The following is a 10,332-nucleotide window of genomic DNA, read 5'->3' as shown; positions in this document are numbered from 1 at the left end:
AAAGAACTAGTTTCAAATACTAGCTGAGTTAAACTGAATTTATTGGTAAAGAAGAAATACAAGACATTAGGTATAATGTGAATTTTTTGCTTTCTGTTCAAAACACTGTTATTTTAACCTAGTATTATTATTTGTGTCTTTGTGTTTAAACAAGGTGGTTTAAAAGTGAATTCAAAAGTATTTGCAGTGACTTACAGGTGACTTACTGGCTGGAGGTAGGGACATAGTGAGGAAAGAGAGACAGACAGGCACCCCCAAAAAAACCCATTAGCACCTTGCTAGGACTCATCAGCTATCCTCACAACTGCTCCCTCCTGAAACCAGACACAGCAATCCTTCCAGAAGCAGTGGATCAACCGATAAGCACTGAGTGTGAGCTTATGCTCCTGTATGTCAAGAAACACTTTGTGCTGCAGGGTGGGCAAAAATATGGTGTATGAATAAAGGAGGGATGAACAGACCCTCCTCAGCTCAGCATCAGCGGATCAGCTTCTGCAGGCTAAATCCCAGGAGGCAGGAGCAGAACTGTGCGTGAACAGGCCAAGACCTTGGTGAGAACCTGAGCCAGAAGCAGGTTGTGTCTGAGCTCGCTCGCTGGCTCTGTGCAGACCTTAGCACCTCCCTGTCCTGCTCATACTCAGTTCAGCATCAAAGTCACATCCAGTTAAGTCCTGAATTCAGCAGAATGCCTGTCTTCAGTTCCTGAAAAGTTTCTACTCCTTGAATTTTGAGGAACTTTATTTTGAAAGATAAGAGGTGTGGTTTCTTACTTATTTCCAGGGACAACTGGTATGCCAAGTTTCAGCAATGAAAGTTTAGATTAAGGTTCTAGATGAAGGTAGAGACCTAAATCTCCGGGTGAAAAAATATGTAATAAAACTGTAGCGGATCCTTGACTGACATCATAGTAGCAAGTGTCACTGTGAGGCTCCTTTTACAGCGTAGAGCTAGGGTCAGTTTTCCATCTTTTTCATGTCATTTATTTCAGTTATGTATTATTTATAAAATGCCCTACATGCTCAGGAATAAAAATAAGAGTTGTTTTAAATTTAACTTAGGGAGTGAAAATAGTTCAAAAAATACAGTTGACTTTTAGAAAAAACACTCAACCTGGGTAATCTATACATTACTTCCATAATGAACCTAAATTTGAAGGTTAACATTTAAACAAGTGCATAAATAATTTAGGTGAAATGGCTAAGCTTCAGTCCCATTAAACTTAGGCTCCTAAGTGCCTAAATAGCCTGCAGGAATGGGATTCAAGCACTTCAGGAAATTTTACTCAAACCTTAATAGACTGTTACGTCCCCTTACAGCTTGCTGCCTGCCGTGCCTTGCGAGCACTCTTTGCGAGACAGTAGTCCTGCAACGGTAGCAGTATTTAGTATCAATTTTTTAAATTGTTTTATGGATTTACTATTGAGGTGGGCTTTCCATCTTTTCTGTATGGATTGGGGACATAACTGGAAACGGTGGTTCTGATGGAGAAGTCTTAGAGGACTCCCTAGAAAAATGCTGCTTAAGTGCTCGGAGGACCGCAGAGGAGCCTTGCAGCCCGCCGCAGCACTCCGCAGTGGGAGCGGAGCCACCGGGCTCCTCTCGCGGAATCTCAGGCTCCGTACGGAGGGTCTCGCTCGGCGGTAGCCTCGAGGTCTGAGCGCTGTCCGCGGGAGCCTCCTCCTCCCTCCCCGTGGAGGTTTTGCACACCGTTGTTTCTGCCCGCGTTCACCAGCACGGCGCGGGAAGCTCATGCCAGGGGCTTCTCCGGTCCCCTAAAACTGCGACAGACGTGCTGGCCTTCCGCCGCCTCTCGCCCTCCCCGTGCCCACCGCCCGCCCGCGGGCAGCCGTCGGCCCCGGCCCGGCCGGGCCGCGGCGCCGCCAGCAGAGGGCTCGCTCCGCCCGGGAAGGCGGCCGGTGGCCGCCGCGCAGCGCCGGGGCCGCGGCTGGGCGCGGGCAGAGGAGGTGTCTGCAGCGGCCCCGCGGGCGGGCGGCCAGCCGGGCGCGGTGGTGGGCAGTGCATCGCGGGCCCATGTGCGGAGCCGGGCAAGCAGCCCCCAGCGGCCGGGGAGCGCCGGCCGGGGCAGGAGGGCGCGGGCAGAGACGGGAGAGCCAGCGCGGAACCCTGCGCACCGCGGGCCGCGCTGCCGCCCTCCGCGGGCGGCCGGGCCGCTCTCCTGCGCGGGACGAGCGGGAGAGGCCGCGCTCCGCCGCAGCGCGGGCTGCACCCATGGGGTGAGCGGCGCCGCGGAGCGCGGCGGCGAGGCTGGGCGAGGAGCCGTCGTTCCCCGTGCGGCGGGGCGGGTGGAGCGGGCCGGCCGGCGGCTGCCCCGGGGAGAGCAGCATCTCCCGAGGCGCGGCGGGCTCGCGTGAGCGGCGGCGTGCGGAAGGCGGGGGGAGGCAGCGGCGGCTCCCGCCTCAGCCTTCCCCACCAGAGGGTGTCTGCAGGGTGGGAAGGGGGAAGCCGCGCTCTCCTGGACTTTTGTGGGAGTGGGGGTTGTGTTGTGTGTGTGGTGTTTTTTTTTTTTAAGGGGGGTGGGGTGGGTTAGAAGAGAGTCTGTGGTTTCCATGGAGATGAAGCTGAAAGTGCAGGAAATTTAAAGGCTTTGGGTCCTTGCAAAGCAGACAAACTGGTGCCAACGTGCGTGGCTGCTGTTGCTGCTGAGGAGGCTGCTTTGCAAACGGCGGAGAGGAGCGGGGAGGAAGAATCGGCAGCAACTTCTTCCATACGCACGGGCAGACAACGAGGAGCAGCAGCAGCAAGCAGAATTTGCAACAAAAAGAGGCATCTCCCTTTCCCGGGGAGGGTGAGAAGAAGCAGCAGCAGAATAATTTTGGAGCGGCTCCACCAGGAGAAATTTTATAGAGAAGCCTGCAAGAGAGAGAGTTTGCAGGGGGCTTGTTCTCCGGGCTTATTAGGGGGCTGTCTTTGCTGGTGGTGCGGGGAGTGGAGGTGATCCCCCTTAAAGACAAGCTATTTTGGATATCCCCGTACAAGTTTTCTGATGTATTTGCTTGCACCTTCTTCCCCTGCTGTTTGGTGAACCCAGCCCCCCTCTCCCCCCCCCACCGGTCTCCCAAGGATGGATCATTCCCAGTGCCTTGTGACTATATACGCCTTGGTGGTTCTGCTGGGTCTCCGGCTAGAGCAAGGCGCCTGCCAGCACTATCTGCACATCCGACCGGCTCCCAGCGACAACTTGCCCTTGGTGGATCTAATCGAGCACCCGGACCCTATCTTTGACCCCAAGGAGAAGGATCTTAACGAGACCTTGCTAAGGAACCTCATGGGCGGACACTTCGACCCTAACTTTATGGCTATTTCCTTGCCCGAGGACCGGCTTGGAGTGGACGATCTAGCTGAGCTGGACTTGCTGCTCAGGCAGAGACCCTCGGGAGCGATGCCCAGCGAAATCAAAGGGCTGGAGTTTTACGACGGGCTGCAGCCGGGCAAGAAGCACAGGCTGAGCAAGAAGCTGCGCAGGAAGCTGCAGATGTGGCTCTGGTCCCAGACCTTCTGCCCGGTCCTATACACGTGGAACGATCTCGGCAGCCGCTTTTGGCCCCGGTATGTCAAAGTGGGCAGCTGCTACAGTAAAAGGTCTTGTTCAGTCCCAGAAGGCATGGTTTGCAAACCTGCCAAGTCCGTGCATTTAACGATCCTGAGGTGGAGGTGCCAGCGTCGGGGGGGGCAGAGGTGCACATGGATACCCATCCAATACCCCATCATTTCGGAGTGCAAGTGCTCCTGCTAGGGCTTGCACTTCCCTTTTCTTGCCCCTTCTCCAGCGGACTCACGTGGACCTTTGCTGCAAGAAAAAGACATTTGCTTTCTGGTTAACGTTGTAATGCACTGTAACGTGTAGGAGAATGTATATTGTGTGTATATATGGCACCGTTTTAATATACTATTAAAAGGTCAGTATTATACGTGAAATAATCAGCGTCTACTGTATTTTTAAGACTATTACCCTGATCGATGCTAATGTATCTTTTTTTTTTTTTTTTTTTGGTATTTATATTCCAGAGAGAAGTTGCTTCGCTTTGGCGAAGTAGGTTTTTTGTTGTTGTTTTTTTAATAAAAGGATTAAAAAATACAAACCAAACTTTTTGATAAAACGTTTTAAAGCTATTTTCCATTATTCGGAAAGCGTGTGTGTGAGGTTTTTTTTCTTTTTCCTTATGGACTTCAGATTTAAAAAAAGAATAAACACCTAGAGCACAATGTTATTGTAAATAGAGAGAACAGTTTGAATGAGTTAATCCTATGTAAATGAAGAGTATCTGCTATTTATTCTTTATATCCTTGTAGTAAAAGTGCAGTGCAGAATTAAAGTCAACCACTAAAACACGAGCCGTTTGGATTCTGTTTGCTTTTTGGTTTGGCCACCTTCGGGGGGGCTTTCTTCTCTCTCCTCCTCGTTCTCCACGCTCAGCAGGACGTTTCGTGGTGGCAGGGGGAGGTGGGAACCTGCTCACGACTCTGTTAGAAGGGAGTCTTTGGCACCTACACCACAGGAGTGCCCTGGGGATCCGGCCCCGCATGTGGGGCCGGCGAGGAGCGGCTGCGCGGGGGGGTCCCCGGTTCCGCGCTGCGCCGTCCCCCCGCGGAGCCGCTCACCCGGTGCCGCGCAGGCAGGGCGCGCTCGGCGGCAGCTGGGTTGGGATTTTTTTTTTAACCGCTTGACATTTCATTTACAACGGGACACGTGTCTTTCACACCTACCATTGTGGTGGGACACTGCTGAAACTTGACCCTTGGGCTTTGGGGGTTTTCAGCGCAGACACGTTATTAGCCTGATCCTATGACAGCCTCGCACACCCGCCCTGCCCGGCCGCAATCGCCCCTCGCAGCCCGGTTAACTCTTTGGGCTCCCGCCAGCCCCGGGTGATCTCTCCAGTGATGGCCCGGCGCTGCGCTGCCCAGGGACGGGCCCCTTCCAGCCGCCCTTCCCCCGGGCAGGGCAGGGCAGGGCAGGGAGCACCTGGCTCCCCCCGCACCCTGCGCTGCAGCCCGGCGCGCCCGAGGACGCCGCTGCTTCGGAGGTGCCCGGCGTCCCGCAGCCGCCTTCTCCCCGGCCCGCCTTCCGCGGGGCCCGCGGCGCCGCTCCGCCCGCTCCCCCCGACCGCCGGCTCCAGCGCTGCCCGCCCCCAGCCCGGGGCAGCCTGCGGGGCTCCGCTCCAGCCCCCCGCGCTCCGCCGTCCGCTCCGGGGAGCGGGGCACCAGCGGTGGGGAACGGCCCCGGCCCGCGGAGCGCGCTGTGCTCCGCGGGGCGCGTAACTGTCCCGCGGCTCTGTAAGGACCCGTCGCGATTAACGAAGTATTGGACTTTTACGTGCTGGGAGACCCGACGGTTAGTATCTCATAGATACCAACTGCAAAAACAAACTCTCCACGTGTTCTTCAAAGGCTCCCTGACAGTGCAGAAAGCCTTTTCCTTATTTATCTTGGAATCAAATAACTTTTTTTTTTTCTTTCCCTCCAAACTCTGAGGGAATCTATGCTAATTATTTTTAACCCGTGGGTCTTTCATTGACACAACCCAGCCCTGCTTTCTCTAACGTTTAGTTCGCGTATCTCCGAATGCATATTCATTCCCTCTCTCACTCTTTCGGTGCATTTTACCACCCGTGTCTTTGCTTCTAATTTCAATAGTTTGGGAAAAAAAATCAGATCTCGGGACATTTAGGGTATTCATTAACCTAGTGAAGAGGAACAGAGGCATTATTACTCACATAGAAGGCACCCTGCCCCCATGTCTATCTAAGGGTTCATTGTAAAAGGATTAAAAGTTAAAGACCTTCATCTTATGATTCTTTCATTTAATCTTCGTGGCGCCTGAAAGACATGCTGGATGGATGATCACATTTAAAATATTCCTAATGTCGGCTACCTTAGGACTCCAGGCAGGGCAAACAAACGTAATTTATTTCTAGAAGAAAGGGGATATTGAGATGTTTAAGTTTATGAACCACCATTACCATGTATATTTGTTAGGTTCTGACAAATACCCAAATAACATTAAAATCAGCCATTCATCACATATGAATTTATGCAAAACCTTCTATGCCTGGGGCCAATATTTTTTTAGACAGAGTTTCACTTGCGCAAAAAAAAAAAAAAAAAAGTTTATTTAAAAAAAAAAAAGCCAAAAGCAAGAGTTTTTCATGACTGGTAAACACGAGAATTATGTGAACAGAAACTATTTCATGCTGGGATGGCAGCCAGGGACTCGGGAATGTCAACAAAAGTTCTCCGAAGGTTGAAAATGTCACTGGATTACAATACAAGGTCCTTTGCCCCATTAGCAAACTTTACTAAAGTAATATTCCCACTACTTAGCAAGGGGACTCACCCGGTGATTTATCTGTCTGTGATCGGAGCAATGGGGCAAACAGAGACTTCATCTGGAAACCACCACTGGCTGTTTGCTTAAAGATTTTAAATTTTTATGTGTGCAGAGATGTGTGTGTAATTGTGGGTGTTAGTTGAGTGTAAAATAAGTGTGTTGTTAATATAGTCTAAATATCTATCCCTGTATCTCTCATTTTTAATCTGATTGATAGTCATTGTAATCAGTAAGCCATATGTACATACATGCTTTCTCAACTAACACCACCCTGTTACTACTAAATTTACAAGAATATCTGAAGTTTAAAAAAATCAAGTTCCACCATCCACAAGGCCCGTGATTTTTTTTTTTTTTAAATAAATAACTAAATTTTGTCAGCTGGTAGAGCAAAAATAAACTAGTAGTTTTCACTGTTGTTTCTGGTCAGGTTCACTTTCTGGTCCTCCTGCCCTAGTGTTGAAATGTTTGGCTTGTAGTGGAAGTGTTTCAAGCCAAACAAATAAAATATCTTTCTGATGAATGTTTCTATGCAAATCTTTTTAATATTAGATTTTGTAATATGTTTTTAAAGCAAAATTGAATTATGGCTCTTTTAAATTGAAATCAATTCATAACGCAGCCAATTTTTGTTTGCTGATCTTTGTAGTGGCATCATAAGACCTCACAGAGACCACTGTGGGGAAGAAATAGGAAGGGAAAGGTTGTAAGTTTGCTTTTAGTTACTTTTCAGTTTCTTCTTTGCAATTTTAGTGTCTTAAAGTGTAATAATGGAAATTTAAATTAATTTCCACATCCGCCATAGACTGCATAACCTTGGTTAAGTCCTTTAGCCTATGTGCTGCAGTTCCCTATGAGTGGTACAGGCATTCGTCGTCTTTGTCAGCGTAGCTAGTCTTTATCCAGCACAATTTGTTCTCTCACACCATGTGTTTATTCAAAATCTAGTAAAGTTACGGCCCAGTGTTCAAGAGGGGTTCCTTGATGGCATTTGATTTAGTGTCCAAGCCATTGGTTTTGCCAGTGCAGAACAGTATCTTATGTAGCATTCTCAAATGCTTTATACTTCTGCTTAGCAGGAAAAGGATGTGACTTTTAACAAAAGTTGCAATGTTGTAGGCTGATTTGAAAGCGTAAGAGTAACACAGTTGATAAAAGGATAGTAAAAGTAGACTGGAGTAAGTTGTCCAAACATTTGTAATAAGCTCATTCAAAATTAGTCCAGATAGTGTGAAGAAAAAGAACCAACTAGGAAATCTTTTTTACACATACCATTAAAGTGTGGTGTCCTCACACGCATACTTAACTGAAAAAATATATTTGATTCATTTTATCCTTTTCAAAATACCACCACAAAGATAAATTGTTGAGATTGCATGAGTACATGATGGAGTCATCACAAAAATAACTACAGCTAGAAATTAGAGCAGTAAGTGTTTGTATAAATACTGGACAAGTTTTGCCTCTTCCATAATTTTAATAGAGAAATAATCTTAATTTAGTAACATCAACAGCTATTAAAAAAAAAATCCCTAGCAGTTCACCTTACTTGGGTTGTGTTACATAAATGTAATCTGCACCACGTTGGCTGGATTTTGGATCCATTAAAAAGAAGATATTCCAGCTCGGAGATTTGCCAGGAATCTTCATTGAACGTTGAAATAAATATAATGACGTCATCATATAATATAACATCATAGCTTTCAAGGTAAGCCAAACCAAAGGTATGTTGGCAGGGGAATGCTGCCACCTGGTAGATCCATGCTAGGAATAGATACGATACTCTCATCCAGCGGGGAGGAGAACAGCCACACTCTTCCTGGAGTGCCCACAAGGATCCTGCAGTCTTTCTGTGCGTGCAAGTCCTCTGGGAGCCTTACTGCACATGAGAGCTGCAGAATCCGTGTCAATGCTCTCTTTTAAGAGAGCAGCTACAGCAAATTTGAAGAGACCCTTTCATTCCCTCTTCCTTGCTCCCAGACCAAGCGAGAAGCTCCAATGGTTAAAAAGAAGGGAATGAATACGTTCACTTCAAACAACTGTTGGAATGGTTCAGAGGGGAACAGAAATATTCAGCAATCAACATTAAAGACTCTAAATCCTTAGAGGTGTTATTGCAGGATCAGCAGCTTACAGCCCTCGTTCGTGAAGGCTGGGTACCAATGTGTTACTGTTAAGTCTCCTGCAGCTAGTTCTCTGGGGAAAAGCAGCTGCTCTGTGTGATGTGCTTTCTCAAGAGTCTGAGAGAAAAGATACTGGAAGAGAAATCTGCGCAGGTATAACGTCACAGTGAGTCACTTTTCTCTGCTGAGCTAGAGGACAGGAGCTGCAGAGATGGCACAATTTAGCCTCTAACTTTTTAGGTGGATAGTTTAGATGGAAACTAGCTGAGAGCAGATGCTCTGGGGGCTCACTGGTTGTACCTTTTGCCCCCTCCAGGGATATATTTATGCTGCCATTAAGCCCAGGTCTGAGGCAACAGTCAAGACCAGACAAACCTGTGTGTGCACTTAGGCCTGGTCAGCCTGCAGATATCCTGGAAAGCTTGGCAGCCATCCCTGCGAGGGCCTCTGGCAGCACACGGTTGCTCCCGTACAAGAGCTACCACCAAGGTAAAGCCAGCAGCGCTCAGTGAAGGCACACAGATCTTAGCACTGACTAGGCTGGAGCCTACTCTTCACCTACAACAGACATTCCCCAGGGCTCAAGTCTCTCCCTTAGAGAATCCAAGAGTACTAGCTGCATCAGATAATCGTAACAGAGTTTCAAAATAGGTTTCACACTCCCTCCTAGGTTGGTTTTTTTTTTTTTTTCCCCTCATGAGAGGGGGAGTGGCAAGACTCCCATCACAAAGAACGTTACTCAGAACCAGAACAGATCTTAAGGCACAACACTAAAAACCTGTATGCAATGGAGAAGGACTGGGTGGCTCGGGGGATTGGTAATGGTATAAAGAGCTTTTCACCGCTAGGCTTCTGGCTTCAATCCAGAGGTAGTAACTGAAAGCCACAGTCATCTGATGCCTGCATAGTGGGCTGTGTAGAATGAGTTGTTGGTCTCTGCATAGATCCTACCAAGCAGGATCCAGATCACAAAGCCACCACCAGAACTGACATGCTTGCAAGGATTCTCATTCCAAAGAGCAAAATGAAACAGGAATGAGGACGTTTGATCTGTGTTTGTGATTTAGTAGCAATAAGGGTGTACTGTTGTTGAGGAAGGGGTTGTTTGTTTTGCAGGGGGAGGGGTTTACATAGGAGAATATAACCAGTATATTCCCTTGTTTAGATACGACGCTGATAGTATTTTCCTTCTGGCATAATAATATCAACAATAATAATATCAGTAATAGCAACTTATTACCTGGCTTGGATGCAAAACTGTGGTCCAGAGGAAGATGCAGCAAATGAAAGGGCCATGCTCTGCCGTATTAATCGGAAGTGCCTGCTGCACTGTGCAGTGCCAGTTACTTTATGGTAAATGCACCTTATGCCTACCAGTACAAGTACATGCTGCTCGCGGGGTTGGTCTGCTTTAGTTAAGACAGTGCAACTTTCCATGGCTCAGGTTAGAGGTTACCCTTTCGCAGGACCCCAATCGTGCAGCTCTGAACATGCATTTCTCTGAACAAAGGATGGAACAGGCTGTAATTCAGAATATGCTTGCCAAGCTGCTGTGGTGTACCTGTGCAATATAAAAATCCAGCACCTTTTCTCAGCAATAAATAAGTTGCTTTTAACTTCAAATATTAGGAAAAAGAAATACATAAACTCAATATATATTTATGTAAGGGCCAGTGTAAACATCACTCCTCTGTTTCAGAATGAACGTGCTGGTATTCCAAGCACTTCATAATATTGTCTGTGAGTGAAAATGGACAGAAAATAATTTTCCTTCACTCCGCCTCCTAGTTTGCTTTGGACATTTAGAGATACTGCATATCTAGGCAGTTTTATTTTGTCCTTTGCATATATTTGTTCCTC

At 47.9% G+C, this 10,332-nt stretch overlaps 1 protein-coding gene across 1 annotated transcript; it reads left to right on the top strand.

The window, feature by feature from the left end:
* The first annotated feature begins 2,564 nt into the window (after positions 1 to 2,564).
* Positions 2,565 to 4,320, top strand: NOG (noggin). The gene has a single exon (XM_075770395.1). It carries the CDS (start codon positions 3,083 to 3,085, stop codon positions 3,752 to 3,754), a length of 672 nt encoding a protein of 223 aa, XP_075626510.1. The 5' UTR covers positions 2,565 to 3,082; the 3' UTR covers positions 3,755 to 4,320.
* The last annotated feature ends 6,012 nt before the right edge of the window (positions 4,321 to 10,332 follow it).

The sequence above is a fragment of the Balearica regulorum genome, chromosome 18 (genome assembly GCF_011004875.1).
Source record: "Balearica regulorum gibbericeps isolate bBalReg1 chromosome 18, bBalReg1.pri, whole genome shotgun sequence".
NCBI classification, from domain to species: Eukaryota; Metazoa; Chordata; class Aves; order Gruiformes; family Gruidae; genus Balearica; species Balearica regulorum.
The sequence above is the reverse complement of the archived record's forward strand: the minus strand, read 5'-3'. Positions and strand labels throughout refer to the sequence as shown.

Coding starts and splice junctions, on each gene's coding strand:
- NOG (XM_075770395.1), top strand. CDS start 3,083: ATGGATCATTCCCAGTGCCTTGTGACTATATACGCCTTGGTGGTTCTG.